We start from the raw sequence: 16765 nt of genomic DNA on the forward strand, positions 1-16765 counted from the left end.
GGGTTTGGTGTGACAGCTAACGAATTCAGATTCCTAACAACGAAGTTTCGTAATTACGAATAAGAATTCTTATAGTTTGGAATTTTCCCTCACTGTATTTGAATGCAACACCGTTTGTTATAATCATTATCAATGAAAATGGCCTCTGCAGTAATTCTCCCACTGCGATACCCTAACATTGGGACTTCAAAACAAATTCAACTACTCTGTTTTCAAGTAAATATTTGTTTTATTTAGAGAGGCCAATATAACAATTAGTGTATTAAATCGCAACATAAAAGAAATGGTTATTTGTTACAATAATAATTTTATTTCAATAATAATATATTGAATCTCTTATAGTTACAAAGAATAAAATACTATTAGATGTCAGTCTGGACTTGAACAAATACTTACAAATCTTACAATCATTCAATGATTTTTAAATGCGTAATTTCAATTATTAAATGCGAAATGAAAACTGTTTTATATAATTTACATCCAAACCAACATCCTGCTTTAAATAAAAAAAACTAAGCTATAAAAATGCAAAGTAAATCAAGATGGATGACATATTGGGTGAAGTTTAACTAATTTACATCAAATTATTATATACATGTAAAACATAAACTCGACAGTCATTGTGTTCTTAATTTAGATCTTTACAGTATATTTAAATAACTATGTTCATATATTACGAATTACATCTTGAAATATGGACTAAATCTTTCAAAGCACCATTGTGGTTGCATTGAACTAACACCATTGCTAGTTTTCTTTACTTATAAATATGTTACAGCATTGAAGTAATATGTTATTAATAGAACATTCTGAAGACCATATTAGAAACAAGGTATCCACTTTCACGTCCCGAAAATACCATGTTTTTAATGTAATTGGTTTAATGTTAGGACTACATTATTATAAGGTTTATTTCACAATAAAATCCAAATCAAAACTCACAAGCATCTTCAACGCAACTTGAATGTAAATCTATAATTCTGTTACATGGTATACAAGCTAAATCTCTGTATTAGCTTACGAAGTTTTAACCCTTTTCCAGGTGGCACCAATCTACAAGGTTTTCCCAAAAAAGCCAAATATATTCCAATGAATCCAGCTTTGATGATTCATTTGAAGACAAGTAACATTTCCTGAAAGTGTAGTCTAATTTGAACCTTAAATCGGAATGCTAAAGTTGAAATTCTAATAGCGCGTATGTGGTCGATAAATCGTACTATGCCTGGAAAAGGGTTAATACTCAACAATTTTCAGCTAATATTATAACCGGAACTCTATCTTCGACTCCTACTTGTAATATTAGTTGTAAAATGTTGAGCAATACACTTTTCGTCAGACGCGAGGTCGCGATACTCGTGACATCTCGTGTCAACTGGCGGTACTGATAAATTCGCTACTTGGCGCTAGATGTTGACTACGAAAAAGGCGGGTCCACACAGAGCGAGCATACGCGCGAGGCAATTTCCTCGCGCGCAAAACGGCCAGTGTAGACGTGCCTCGGCCAAGGCGGCGCACTCGGGTGAGGAAACCCCGTCTAATAATAAGCGTATTTACTGAATATAGGAAGAAACTCTTTTCTTGTTCCCAGATTGGCAACACAATCAAATACATTATATTCTAGTTAACTTATTACTTCAATGCATCGTAAATTACGATAATAGCTAACAAGTTTCGAGCAGTAACCTTGTGCAGTCTAGAAAGATTAAGAAGAGAAATGTTGAGTTTAGATTGTTTGTAACTGCTACGGGAGGCTTTGAGCTTGTCCTAACGTCGTTGTTAATATCTACTATTAATTCACCCAGCATCCACCTCACCTGGAACAATAGTTATTTGTTATTGGTATTGCAAAACATCACTTGAGGATAGGTCCAGCTAGCAGTTTTTGAAAAACCGTAACGCTGTTTTAGACCTTAATATGGTAACTTCATCATCAAAAATGACGAACATAGGTCCAAAACGCACCTTTTTTTTGATACCACGTCGGTGACAAACAAGCTTACAACCTGCCTGATGGTAAGCAGTCATCGCAGCCTATGGACGTCTGCAACTACAGGGGTATTACATGCGCGTTGCCGACCCTGTTAAAACCTGTACACTCCTTTTTTGAAGAACCCCATTGCCGACCCTTAAAAAACCTGTACACTGCTTTTATGAAGAACCCCATTGCCGACCCTTTACACTCCTTTTAGCTTACTTCTGCGAAGTTCTTTCTAATGCTAAAAAAACTAAGAATAGGCCTACAGACCCGAGGAGACGTTTAGTTAGAACTGTATTAGAGTAATATTATTAGTCCATGAACTGTCAAGTCGTATGTCTTACCATGGCAACACACTATTAATATTATACTAATACCGTTCGAGAAATGGGCCGGTACGGTCTGTACTCACTCGGCGGGCAGTCAGTCGGCGCGGGCCTGGTGCCGGCGCTGCAGCGCGACGGCCAGGTCGTGGCGCAGCGCCTGCGTGCGGCGCTCCACCTCCGCGGGCACCACGGAGCGGAGACCGTTCACTATGTCCTTGGTTTTGCCTGGAAACATGATAATTGTGTGATGCAAGTGCAAACGGTAAACTATTTCAAGAAGTATCGTACCTACAACGTTAATGGTTGGAACACTAAAAAGCTAGGCACCAGACTAGCTCCGGCCAACTTATCCGCTCGCCGTCATATAGTCGTCAACCATAAGTAAGTAACGGCAGCGCCTGTGTGACGGCGGCGTCAAGGGGGAACCACACGCAAGCGTGGTGGCAACCAGTTGGAAGCGCGGTTACTGCAAGTTGTCAATGTACCCCTTAGCGTGTGCCGAAGCAAATAAAATTTGAAATAGAGGTCTCCTGTCAAAGAAAACTTTGTAGCGACGTAAATTTACTGCCATTTTTCGAAACATGATTAAAACTTTTAGAACGCCATTTGACTTTGATCCTTATTCTTTCACAAATATGTGATCAATTTGTTAAATATCAAAAAGTGGCGAAGAGTATTAATGAATACAATTCACTACATGTAAAAAAAAATACGTGCAAATACTAGCGGTGCGCAACTAAAAGGCGTATCTAGTTTTTCAATACTCCACTGTGACTGTGCTCATATTTTGTAGGAAATTGTATAGTCAAACTTGTTCGAAGTAATTATAATGCTATTCGTACGGATATTCGAGATAGCAAAAAATCTGAAAAAAGGGTACCTTTAACCCCCCCCACCTACACCCTCAGCACAACCCGGCCCCCGAGGACTTTCAGTATGTTCGCCAAGACATCACAAGGTATAACTGTACCAATTTACAAAACTGCATGAATTATTTCCCCTTTATTGCCCATATTCGGGTTAAGAGGAAAGAGGACGATCGATTCTCCATACAAACGTAGTTCTCATTTTCCTCCCTGGATATTGACATTATGGAAAATATGTTTACAGAATTTTATGTATTTTAGACATAACTATGCTCAAGCGTTTGATTTTTTTTTAATTATTATAAAAGTTAGGGGCGAAAAACAAGTTTAATACACATTTTTAAATGGTCCTAACTCTTATAATATTGAAAAAATCGAAAAAAAAAAAACAAACAGTCGGGCATAGCTATGATTAAAACACATCAAATTGTGTAAAAATATTTTCAATAATGTTATCTAAATACGAAAATGGGGACTACGTTTGTATGGAAAGGCGGTTTCGGGGCGTTCGTCCCCATCCAGGAGTGCTTGAGGGCTATATCTAAGGCAATCTTCACATTGGAAGCGGGTCCGCACGCCGCTCCGGTGTACGAGCGGGGCATCGCTACATACGTGCATTGACGCTGTCTCGCTCGCACACCGGAGCGTGCAGATCCGCATCAGAGTGATGTCGCATAGAATTACATTTGCCACGGTATAATAGTGAGTAAATCTTACCGAAATAAATGTCATTGAGGGTATTTCTGATTTTGTTCTCCATGTCCTCGACCATGCGGCCGATGTTGGCTATATGCGGGGTCACGTCGCTTACCGCCGAATCTTGCTCCGCCTAAAATAAACATCAACCTTTAAAAATCTACACCGTATTTTTGTTGGATTCCGTTAACTTCGGGGTATTTGGTACGTTTAAGGAAACTAAATGCATAGTTAATTTTTCAAAATTTTTGTATACTAACTTTAGTAAAAAATAGGTAAATATTCTATACAGCGCTGTTGAAACACGGGCATTACATTTAACTCAATCAAACAATTGAAAACTGTGACATAGTACCGAGAGTACCATAGTAGTCCGAGATAGTACTTACGTTTAGTAGCAAATGTATAAACTCGTTCTAAACACTACTCAATATATAAACAGCCCCTAAGAAAAGTGTATACGCTTGTAAGGGTCTTAAAAGATTAAAATAAATTATTATCTCCGAAATTGAGTAATTAGAATACCGGGGTCTTTGACAAAGTTACTTAATTTGAGCCCCGGAATGCACCCTTGAAATTAATGGAAATAAAAAAACACGGTATATATCGCCAATTCGCATCCAGGACCCTAACAAAATGTATGAGAACAGCAGTATTTTATACAGATATTTTACCATCATGCACACAGGGAAATGCGTGTGTAACAGAAATTGAATTGGGACCTAGCAGTGTTGGCCGAACGTTAATTAGAATTGAAAATTAACCATTACAAATTGAACCGTAAACTGTAACATGTGTTAATTAACGTTCGGCCAATACTGGGACGTAACATCGAAGTTTTTGCACGTTTTGCCTCGCGAAGAAATTGTCGCGCTAGGCATCTCGGTCTGTGTAGACTTGCCTGGGCCAAGATAAATACGGGCGGCCGCAAAACCTGATGCCGTAATGACGCATAAACGGCCGACCGGATTGGTTGAAATTTGGAACACAGATAGTGTTAAACCTGAAGTTAGACATGTAAACTTCAAGATTCATCTCCTAAAACTGGTGAAGTGAGTGAAATGCTCTAAGATGAAAGTTACTACACAGACAGTGACAGGCAGAGGCCAGCAACGAAATAATACAAGACTTCCACCAAAGTGGCTCCTTGTTGGTCTGCAGTCAAAGCATGGCGGTGGACGTTAGCTTGTAATGGTAGCGACCATGGTCTCCACAATATATGCTTACCTGTCTGGTGAGACTGCCACCCAAGTTCATCGGCCCGCTGCCCTACTTGTTGGTCTGCAGCCAAAGCATGGCGGTGGACGTTAGCTTGTAATAGTAACGACGGCCTTCCACAACATGCGCTTACCTGTCTGGTGAGACTGCCACCCAGGTTCATCGTCCCGCTGCCCTCTTTGTTGGTCTGCAGCCAAAGCATGGCGGTGGACGTTAGCTTGTAATGCGCGTTGCGGCCGGAGCTCTTCTCAACTACCTCCACAACGTGTATGGAGTCCCAGCAACCTTTGATCTTCTGTGAGCCGTCTCCGGCTTTCTTTATCAATATTACTCCTGAAATTAAAAGAATACCGCGCGAATCAGTTGGGTAATGCGGTTTCACACACTGTTCCGTTGTGTGTCAGCAAGGCCGGGCTATGCAAGTATGCAGGTATTTAGCAATGTCTTGCGCGGCGTGCAGATTCGCAACCAATGGAAAGATCCAATATGAAGACGTGTCTGGCCTGGGGACCTAGCCAAGATGACCATTATACACAGACAAATGAAATAAAACGCTATCTGTCTCAATCACACAATTATGGACAAGTGATAGAGAGACAATAGCCTTTCGTTTCGTTTTCTGCAAGCATTTGTCATCTTGGCTAAGGCTGGCCTTGGGTGAGGCACGGCTTTAGTAAAGTAAAGTAAATCATTTATTTTGCCAAACATTATGTGTAGTTGATGGATTACAAAGTTATTCAGTATCACTAATGTTTGTACCTTAATTTAGGCATGCAAAAGTTTAATTACATATTTACCTAAAACTAAACTATTATAACATTATTATACATTATCTATTTACAATACTTTATATGCTTCGAGCGGCAATTTTCTCGAAAAGCAGCTTGTTCTGGTGCCTAATAATGGAGGCTGATAGAATAACAGTAACTTGTGATTTAATATTTTCGACACTTTGTCCGTGTCTATATTTAATACATGGAGTCACGGTCTTTAATTATTGAGCCATCTAGGGTTCAAGCTGATTTTTGATTAATAGCCAGGTTCACACAGAGCGAGCATACGCGCGAGGCAATTTCCTCACGCACAATACGGCCAGTGTAGACGTGCCTCAGCCGAGGCGGCGTGCGCGTTTTCCTCGCCCGAGCGTGAGGCGTGGTGCGTGAGGAAATTGCCTCGCGTGTATATTCGCTCTGTGTGGACCCGGCTAATATCGTATTCTGAACCCTAAATGGCTAACCGTGACCGTACCTATATGGAAAGGAACCTGAAACATTCGTATGTAATATTCTTCAAAAAACTCTACTGTACATGAGATGAGAACAAGTGTAAAAAAAAAATCACACTATAGATTTATTATTAAAAATAAAATCACGAAAAGAGATTCATGCCTATTCAGAATAAATAAATCCATTAATTATATTAATATATTTCCTTGTTTGACCAAACTTCATAAATTATATATAATATTAATACTATACTTGCCGCAAAACTAAGTGGCGAGTCATGTCATAATGCCATCTCTTTCACTCTTGGTTGGAACAAGGGTAAAGGAAATAGCATAATGATCTCAGTCGCCAGTTAGTTTTGCGGCAAGTATATCTGTATTTACTTTTAGGGTACCTACTTTTGAGTTACGAGTGGGTATTTAGGTTTCCTCACTTGACTTCAATATTTGTCTTACTTTTAACCCTTCTCAGCGCTGACAAGAATTGACAGATTGAGAGAAGTATATATGGTTGTTAAATTAATAGCTTCTGGCTTTATGAGGGTTAAACTCTCTTGGCCATTGTTATAATAGATTACTACTTTACCGCACTAGTGCGATAATCAGCACATTACGTAACTATGTCGAAAATTTAAAGGACCATATGTACTGTAAAATGTTGTATGATACATGTGCGAATAGGCAATTCGCAGCTCGTGTCCCTACCCTTCGATCGTGTTTTAATTTATCCCCACTCGTTACGAATTTCCTATTTTTCGCACTTATATCGTAATGTACTATTAATATGAGTAGTAATATTTGAATATATGATCAGTAACTTGAGGTAGCTTTTAAAATAGTAAAAGCTCTAAGAAATATTAAACTATGTCACACTATATCAATGGACAGATATGGATAGTTTTGCCTTCAAAACCGAGTCAGGACAGTTACGGTATGAGGAAAATACAGTTTGTTTTAGAATTAACTTAAATTCAGTTACACAAAAATCTTCAATATGCTCGTAATATTTACCTAGCAACAAAATAGTTAAGTTAATCCTTTACAGTTAACTTTACTTAGTTTTACATTTGTTGGAATCTTAACATTCTGTAAATTAAATAAATTTCAAATAGACATTCCTGCTGTGAGAGTTTGCCAAAGGGATAACATATAAATTATTCTGATTAACCTGTTTTCTATCAAATGCGGACAGTACCAGCCAAAAAAGCCAAATACATTTATCAAAATTATGAGAAAAAAAATCTACTGCAGCTGGGAGATCTCCATCCAGTATTTTGTGCCCCGTAATTGTTATGTACAGAGATTACCAATCACGATACCCGAAGTCAAAAAGCAGAAGATAAGATAAGAATAGCCTTTATTGACCAAAATAATAATTCATTACATATAAAATTTTACATTAATTCATGAATCAGAATGATAAAACAATAAAGAAGTCTTAATACTTGGGTAGATTCCATATAGTTATTCTGTCCTATCAGACAGGGGAAAATAGCAAAAGTTGTTAAAAAACTGTTGTGCCACATTCTAGTAACATATTTACTAGATGGTCCACTATTGAACAGGTTTATATTTACATGGTAAAATGCATGGTTGATAAGTTAAATATCATACAACCACAGGTAAATGTTAATTCACTCTTTTTTATTACTGTCAGTGGCAAACAAGCGTACGGCCTGCCTGATGGTAAGAAGCCAACATAGCCTATGGATGCCTGCAACTCCAGAGGAGTTACATGTGAGTTGCCGACTCTAACCCTTGTTAAGCTCTGGCAACCTTACTCACCAACAGGAATATAACACTATGAATAGGGTATAACGTTATTTGGCTGCGGTTTTCTCTAAAGTGGAGGTACTTCCCCAGTTGAGCTCTACTCTAGATCTGGAATGACAGACATCCGCTGTGCTGTGCCCTACCACACAAAGCGAGATGACATTTACAGTGCCCATACCTCTCTATTGGACTTAGTTTAAGAATATACTAGGGTATATTTGTCTATATCTTCATTCCAATTGTGGATATGAATATAAACTACTTAAGCCCTCATATGCTGCCTGTCAAATTTTGATCATTGAAAAAGTGACCTTGACATTAAAACAATAGATTTAACCCTTTAATGGTCAGACGATTATCAGAAATTATAGAAAATTGAACCCTGTCATTTTGAAATGAAGTTTAAAATCATTGTTGTGTGGTCTTTTTTCCACATAAAATAAAAATTTGCCTGTTAAAGGGTTAAATCCCTTCCTGAGCATACCATTTTAAATGCAGTGCAGTCTCAAATGTTGGGTCATAACAAAGCTATATGTTACAATGATATTAAGTAGGTATTTTCTTGTGAATACAAGCTCTCATTTTTTATCAGCAAAGATACAAACCTGCAAAACCATGGTCCATGTCCCACAAATATACTGAGCTGACGCCACCTTCAAAATACATTTCTCGGTACTGGTCGAACGCATGATTAGCGTCGATTTCTAGCTTTCTTAGTCTTTCTGAGGGCATGGAGCCATCCTCTAGAGGAGGGTCGTACGTATTCGACCACGGCGACCTGTACGAGTCACCGTCCCTGTTGTAATCGCAGAGCAAATAGTCCTTTCCGTTGCTACGGTCTTTAGCAATCTTCAATGGCTGATCCACGGAAGACAGAAGGTCCTCACATAAACTTGGCACTAGATCTATTAAATCTGTTAAATTCTTCTCAATCTGCTGAGGCGGCAGCCTCCGCATCAAGTCCAAAGCGCAATCCATTTGCTGCTCCGTCTGAAACAACCGAAACGATAACCGATCTGGCGAGCCTTCTAAATCCAGGCATTAGTCATCACAACAAAACTATTAAGTTTGACCTATTTACAAAAGTAATTAAGCAAAACATGTCTCACCATCGTAAACTTAATTTTTATAGAAATCAACAACTAAAATAAAATAACAAAAAATACCAATGCACTTTGGAAATGTTCAATTACAAAAATTACCAAACCAAACCCAAAAGACTCCAATTGATTGACAGTAAACTACGTAATGTTTTTTTTTATACCGTAACCACAACTAATTCAAGCTAATTTTGACGAATTAGCGAACGAGGACATTGACAGAAGCAGTTTTGATTGGTTGATTCCATTTATAATACATGAGGTGATGGAAACGAGAATAGGCACATGATTCGTTTAGAAATAAGGAAGGACTTGTAATTAGAAAGATTATAATTTGACATGCTTCTCCCTAAATTTTTAATAAAATACGACATGAATATTATTAACCTTACAGCAGCATGCCAGGATAAGATTTTGGATCAATAAAACTAACAAAAGCTTCAAAATAGATTTGAAAACATCATAAGGTAATACGATGGCAACACTTTATGCCAACAGGCCGGTATATCTCTTTCTGTCACACTCTCTTTTAGTAGCCCTAGTGAAAAAGGGACAACTGCGGGACTGAATTACAGTTTTTATGTTTCTATTATTGCCTACCTGCAACTTCCCATGGAATGTCAGGAAGTAGCGGTGTGTCAGTTGCAAGTGTCAAACTTTTGTTGATGTTTTATAACTGGAATTAATTGATAAAGTTCTGTGAGCTTCTTCCTTTTAGCAAATCTTCAATGAGACTATAATCCCACACATCATTTCACTTTAGTGCCTTATTCGTGTTCAAAAGACGCATCTTTAAAGGTTATATCGCGTAAGTATCAAAGTGATTCATGTTATGGGAATGTTTGTCATGTTATTATGGTAAAGTAGCTATTATAATTGTCGAAACAGGAAGCGAAGCGTGAATGGAGACTTATTGTAAAACCACCAACAAACAAATAATGCAATTTTATGGTGTTAATACCTGTAGAAGGTTGGTAAAGAAGCCTTACACTAGGGCTTATTAGAAAGTGCATAATTCTTGCATTTTATAAAATATACGTTACGATAAGTATGTCTTACAGAAATAACTTAATTTTGCTGTATTTACCTTGGTTAGGAATCATCTTAGCATATTATAAGTCAAATTTCCGACAGTCTCAATCTGTTGCTCTTATGTGTGAGGTTATATATGTTTTTACTGCCTTGAAATGTGCAATAACTTATGTAACTAAATAAAAATAAATAAAATAAAATAGCCTTTATTTACAGGACAAAGAACAGTACTACTATCTCTCTATTATCTCCCATCTTTTGTATTCTTTGCCTGCTTGCCCTTCGGCAAAGGCCTCCTCCAACCTTCTCCACTCTCTCCGATCTATTGCCACTCTGCTCCAGGTACGGCCAGCTACCTGCGCAATGTCATCATCCCATCTCATTAGAGGTCTCTTTGCTCCTCTCTCTCCCTCTCTTGGGTACCATTGGGTGACTCGCTTGCTCCATTTATCTGTGCCTCGGATGATATGGCCAGCCCATTTCCATTTATGTCTTCTAATTTTTATGGCAATGTCTTGGACTTTCGTCCTATTCCTAATTAGGGTGTTTCGTAGCCGGTCAGTCTTCCGTACACCTATCATGCTCCTTTCCATGGCACGCTGGCAGCATGCTAGATGGGATGTAGTAGCTTTTGTCAGCGCCCAGGTCTGGCTACCATACATTATGTAACTGACATATAGTATGTACTGCATAAAGCACCAGCAGACCAGGTTATGTAGAAGAAATGTAACACACTGTTTTTAGAGCTAGCACCATAGGACATTTATGGTCCTGACTAGAATCCCATGCACCTAAGAGGAATAGGCCGAGTGGGCTTGCATTGCTTAGTCCTGTGACTTGACACTTAAAGTTACCATATATTTTAAGATATTTGTACTAACAATTATGATCTCAGTTGTTCTCTTAATAAAATGAAATTGAAATTGAAAGTGCCAAATGGCACATAATTATTTAACAATTTGGGTACATTTTACTAAAGCTTTTACTATACAGCGTTTAAGAAGTAGATTTGAACATGCCTTTAAAGGTCTAGTAAGAAAATTATTTGTACAGAAAAGATGCATAACTGACATTATCTCATACTAAGAAATGTTTTTAAATCAAACCTCGCTTATTTAAAATGACCTGGAACAGGGGTTACTATGGCTTGCCAGCTGCATGTTGCTCTGCAATTTTGGCTCTTCACCCAAAAAATTGGCACTTAGGAAACTTAGACCATTAAAATCGGCTTTTATGGCTTTGTAAGATACTTTAAACTTAAGATTTCTACTGTAGCTCTTTTCATTTAAAATTACCTAGAACAGGGGTTGCTAAACTGCGGCTTGCCAGTCACATGTGGTTCTGCAATTGTAGCTCTTTGAAATACCCAAAAAATTTGCACTTAGGGAGCAGACCACTAAAATCAGTTTTTGAGGCTCTTTGAGATACTTAAAACTTAAGATTTGTACTTCGGCTCTTTTAATCAAATATTTGCCAACCCATGACCTAGAAATCAATAAAGAGAAGACATATTTTTTCATAAAAACGTCATAAATTTAACAACAAGCAATAACAACAACTCTCTGAGATATAATCAGTATAAGCTGGTGTCTCACAGGTCCTACAATAATCATCAGACACTCCTTTGACAACAAAGTGGTTAAAGCTTGGAACAAACTCCCAGATGATGTAGTATCAGTCCAAAGTGTCAACGAGTTTTTTTTTTTTTTTTAACTATAAATTAGATAAGCACAATGAAAATTCTACTCAACCCTGAAAACTGGAACTGGTTACAGGCATTATCAGTTATTTCAAGTGCCTGCCTACTTTACAAATAATAATAATGAATTTCCAGATAACCCTGTGGTTGTGTAATGATGCCGACCCAAATGGTGAACCAGGACAACCATGACAATGATGTGAAGGTGAAGACGGTGTACAATGGTGATGTGATGATCACATACATCAACCACACCATCACGCTGGAGGAGTTTACGCAGGAGATGATTGCTATCTGCCGTTTTACACCTGATCAGGTACAGGTTTATTTAATTTTAACATTCACATATTAAAACATGTTTATACTGGGTCTATTGCAAATTTATTGTGTTAAGTTGGAAAAAAGGTAACAAAATAATTTCACAATAGACGGGTTTTAAATATGTTTTAATTTAATTTTAATACTACTAGTTCTTGGCATTAGTAGTTCCGGATACTTTTATGACGACATAATATGTAAGCAATGTGACATCACATTGCTTACATATTATGCACTTAAGACACTTTACATAGTGATCAGACATATGTAGTCAGATTGTTTTTATCAACTCACTTGTTTAGCAACTTTTTCTGCTTTAGGTATGTATGTAGTAGTTAATCGTATATTATATCAAGTGAAAGCTTATTCTATAAACTAACTATAATACATAGGTTACCTTATTAAAAAGTTGGTCCAGCCATGGTTGCCTAGATTAACCGATTTTTATATAAAATCTAGACATACATGTCAGGCGTGCGCAAGGAAGAGCACTGACGAGATGGTCTGATATGCATATGGCTTATGACCGCACAATATGGAGACAGAGCATACATGGTCGCGATCCTCAGCAATGAGGGACCGAGGAAGAAGAAGAAGGCATACATAGACTGGACCAACTTTTTAATAAGTTAACCTTTTACAGTTAGATTAAATAAGCATTTTTTTTACTTTCATCTGCCATCAGCTTTCTTAGCAATAATCAGATTGTATGTATCTATAAATTTATTTTTCCATGTGGTGGTCCATTAACCACCATTCCTTTATGTGAAGACAGGGGGTGGTATATTCTCTCTGGTCTAGTTCCAAGATCTGCCACCTTTTGAGTCTTGTGATGTTACTGTTGTCGTTTAATAGGTCTCTGGCAAGTTCGTTCTCATGATTTGTGAGCCTTTCCTTATATTTCTTTGAGAAGCTATTTACTTCCTCTTTGATGGTTGGTATATGTAGGTAGTCATGTATTTCTTTATTACGGATAAACCAGGGTGCACAAGATATTGTTCTGAGAGCAATATTCTGGAATCTTTGAAGGATCTCGAGGTTAGAATTGCTGGCTGATCCCCAGAGTTGTATACCATATGTCCAGATAGGTTTTATAATACATTTGTATACCAAAAGTTTGTTACTGAGCGTCAGAGGGGACTGTGTTCCTATTAGCCATTGTAAGCGCTTAAATTGTATGCTAGCTTCATTTTTCTTTGCTTTGATGTGATTGGCCTTATTATATAAGCATAGATAAAATAAGTTTCATTTGATATACCATATGATTAAATAACAAACAAAAAAAGTAAAAAAAACTGTCTAAAACTTTTACAAAAAAAAACTAATAAACTAGGCAACATATTTGCCTATGCCTATGAGTCAATGTTAATATTATCTACCATTTATTTCTTAACACAAATAAATAACAGATGAGGGTAGATATTTTCCTTATAACAAATTTTAGACTAATGAGTCTGTATCAGTATTCAGGTTCTCTTTATTCATTGGCGCAAAGTGTAAATCTCAGGTTTACCTTTTTGATTGAGCCCACAAGATGACAGAATACAATAAGCAAGGGTGCTTATATGAACTGTACCATGTAGGGGAGCGTATTTGCTTATTTGCTTATAGTGTCAATATAAGTTTTCGATTTAGGTCACTAGGTGGCAGACCCTCCAATGCGCATGGTGCCTATACCTTATACCTGAAGGCGAGTAAGGCAACCCTATCAACCACTTAGGTTAAAATTCTAGAGTCAGACCAAGCTAACTATGAGTATACATCACATTTGCAATGAGAAAGTGTGACCATGTCATTATTAATGTTAAATTTCTATGAACATATGATGTTTATAATGACACTACCTCACTTTGTTCAGTTCAAGTCGGTGCAATGTTATTTTAGACGGACTGGACAATCTGAGTCAAAGTGACAGATAGTAAAACAAAACGGCAAGGTTACTAGATTAATATTTTACGTAATACTTATTTCCATTTATGTAAGTATCCATAAAAAACTATAAATCCTGCAGGTGTTCAATGATTAATGCTCATTAGCCATCTGCAGTAATTATTAACACTATTACACTCTTAGGGTTGTCAACTATATGAAATAATTATTTAAGCTTTTCTTTTGTGCAATAAAGTTTATTGGTTACGTGCGAAGTTCATGGTAGGGGTAAGTAAAACGATCCCATAAGGTGGTAAAAATTTGAAGTAGTTACGGATAGCTTCTTTAACATTTCGTACAAGTTATATGGCTCGAAAGGAAACTTTAATTTACGATTACTCCTGAAATATTAATTTTAATTGTATGGTGCATAGGACCATTACAATCTGTATGAAATGCTTAAATATCGTATTTAATTTGATAATCAGTAATATTGTATCCGTGTAAATCACTTTGCAAATGCCACATATTATGTGATCTTTTTCTAGAAGTTAAGAATGGGTATAGTAAGTTATCCTTAAAAGATAGACATTCAACATCGCGGACTTTTTTGTAGACCCATGAAAGAGAGACAACCCACCATACATTGTGTTGTTATAGCTCAAACGGATTAGGCAGCGTTTTCGATTAAAGCTCCTAGCCGACGTAATTTTTTCTGACAACATCGTTTTATTTCAACCAATTTACACAAAACCTTAACAAGTTAAATACCTAAACCTTCCTCAAGAATCGCTCTACTTATAGATGAAAGTCGTATGAAAATCCGTTTAGTAGTTTTTAGTTTTGGAGTAGTTTTATAAGATGTGGTGTATTTACGTTTTCCCCTAGATTTGCGGATGCTAGGTTGCGTGAAAGTCGTGCACATAGCGAATATAAAGAAAATGCCATACTTAAACTAAATGATGGATAATCTTAAACCTAATCTGTGTCCATTGGCATTCACGTGGCAGCTATATTACTTATTTCTCTGTTTGGTTCATATTTTTGCCACGCCGCAATTATTTTTTTACAAGTAAAATATAATAATTTAATTTAGTTACCGCTCCACACGCTTTATACATATCCAATACCTGAAAAATCTGACACCCCTACCCATTTTTGTGCACGTGTGTGTGAGGCCATGTCTCATTGTGTTATCACTGTTTACATGCGTTAGCGCATGTGTGTTTAACTGATACTTATGCCTGTGTTCACAATGCTGTTCCACTTTAAAAGTTATATGTTATAACCTGAATAAAATAAATATACCTTAGAATAGCAGACGGAGATATAAATATAAGGCTGTCTGCACATTGGATACGATTTCACACGCCGCTCCGGTGTGCAAGCGGGACTCCGCTATATACTTCCGCACATAGATTCGGATCACGCTAAGTTTTGATGCCAAGTACTACCTACGCCAAGTATGGAGTTTATAGTAATATTTATGAGTTCTTACTGCCTTTGTGCAATGTTTTACTGTTCAGAGTTTAGCGCTGTCTCGCTCGAGTGGATTCGACAAAAAAATATCTCAAGAATCGATCGATTAGGTAAATTAATTATTATTCATTGCTTGATTAACTTATCCGCTTAACTTATGACGCTCGGAGTGTTTAAAGTACACGAGGAATATCTTAACATTAATATGATTAGTGAAATGAAAATCTTTATTTCAGGCAGTGGCAATACCTTAAAACTGGCATACATATTATGAGCAATATAATTAAAAACTAAACACTACAAATCACATTATGGTTGCGTTGCGATGCATTACGCAACCCCGGAGTGTCAGAGCGCCGGCCGCGAATTCAGTTATGTGTACACACATTATTAAGATCGTGTTCCATGATGATTTGATGATAAATAATTTGCTATATGAAAAGATCTTTTCTAAATTCACCTATTAGCTATTGTTTACTGTTTAATCTCTTATCTTATAGAATAATCAAACATTTGCGGGCCTGTGTTTCTGAGATTAGTTTTGAGATTACGTTAGGTATTCAATCAAATAAAGTGACTGGTTAGGTTTAAAGATATTTATTCTCATAAAAGACGTACAAGTCACTTACACGAGAAAAGAATTATGAAGTAAAAGTAATTTTAATTACGGTAGCATAAAAATTTATTACTTATTTAAGTGACTCCATGTATTTAATTCATATTTCATCAAATTAAACTGCTACCAGATTATCTATCAACTTATGACTCTTCAGGCGTATTACTTGTATCGATAGATTTATCCACGTAATAAAACAAGCGCCACTTTTTAACACCGCGGGATAGAAAGTGACGGACACGGTTTTATCACTCTGTCACGTAGACATGAACGACCTATATCCTTACTGGATATGAGTGTATGTGCTCCTGCGGCTGTAGCACGGTCGCATATTTATCCCTTATCACTATGACTGACACGTACTAACAAGTATGTAATTGTGAAAGTGACAGACATAGTGACAAGTGATAAAACTGCGACCGTTCTACAGCCGCTGATTTCAATGTCGGTACCCACATTACGAGACAAACTATAATTGTTGTACCATCGGCCGTAAAGTGCATAGCGACTTTATCAATGAATTCATCTCTTTTCATGTAAAATGTTGCCAAGACGAAACCATGAGGCTCGCAC

At 37.0% G+C, this 16765-nt stretch overlaps 2 protein-coding genes across 3 annotated transcripts in view; one reads left to right on the forward strand and one right to left on the reverse strand.

Annotated features, from left to right (window-relative positions):
* Positions 1–1589: 1589 nt before the first annotated feature.
* Positions 1590–9333, reverse strand: LOC133526587 (F-actin-capping protein subunit beta). The gene is made up of 6 exons (XM_061863272.1): positions 9189–9333; positions 8685–9069; positions 5215–5414; positions 3885–3996; positions 2388–2526; positions 1590–1814 (listed from the first exon to the last, which is right to left on the reverse strand). The coding sequence occupies exons 1-5, from the start codon at positions 9189–9191 to the stop codon at positions 2399–2401; spliced, it is 828 nt and encodes a 275-aa protein (XP_061719256.1). The 5' UTR covers positions 9192–9333; the 3' UTR covers positions 1590–1814; positions 2388–2398.
* A 324-nt stretch (positions 9334–9657) lies between these two features.
* LOC133526591 (atypical protein kinase C-like) overlaps positions 9658–16765 on the forward strand; it is a 222374-nt gene continuing 215266 nt past the window's right edge. The window contains exons 1-2 of one of the 2 annotated variants that reach the window (XM_061863280.1): positions 9658–9987; positions 12046–12226. In XM_061863280.1, coding sequence (XP_061719264.1) covers positions 12065–12226 — 162 coding nt within the window. In that variant the 5' untranslated portion in view covers positions 9658–9987; positions 12046–12064. The remainder of the gene's footprint in view (positions 9988–12045; positions 12227–16765) is intronic. The other variant, XM_061863281.1, reaches the window with a different exon arrangement.

This window comes from Cydia pomonella, chromosome 16, assembly GCF_033807575.1.
Source record: "Cydia pomonella isolate Wapato2018A chromosome 16, ilCydPomo1, whole genome shotgun sequence".
Lineage (NCBI taxonomy): Eukaryota > Metazoa > Arthropoda > Insecta > Lepidoptera > Tortricidae > Cydia > Cydia pomonella.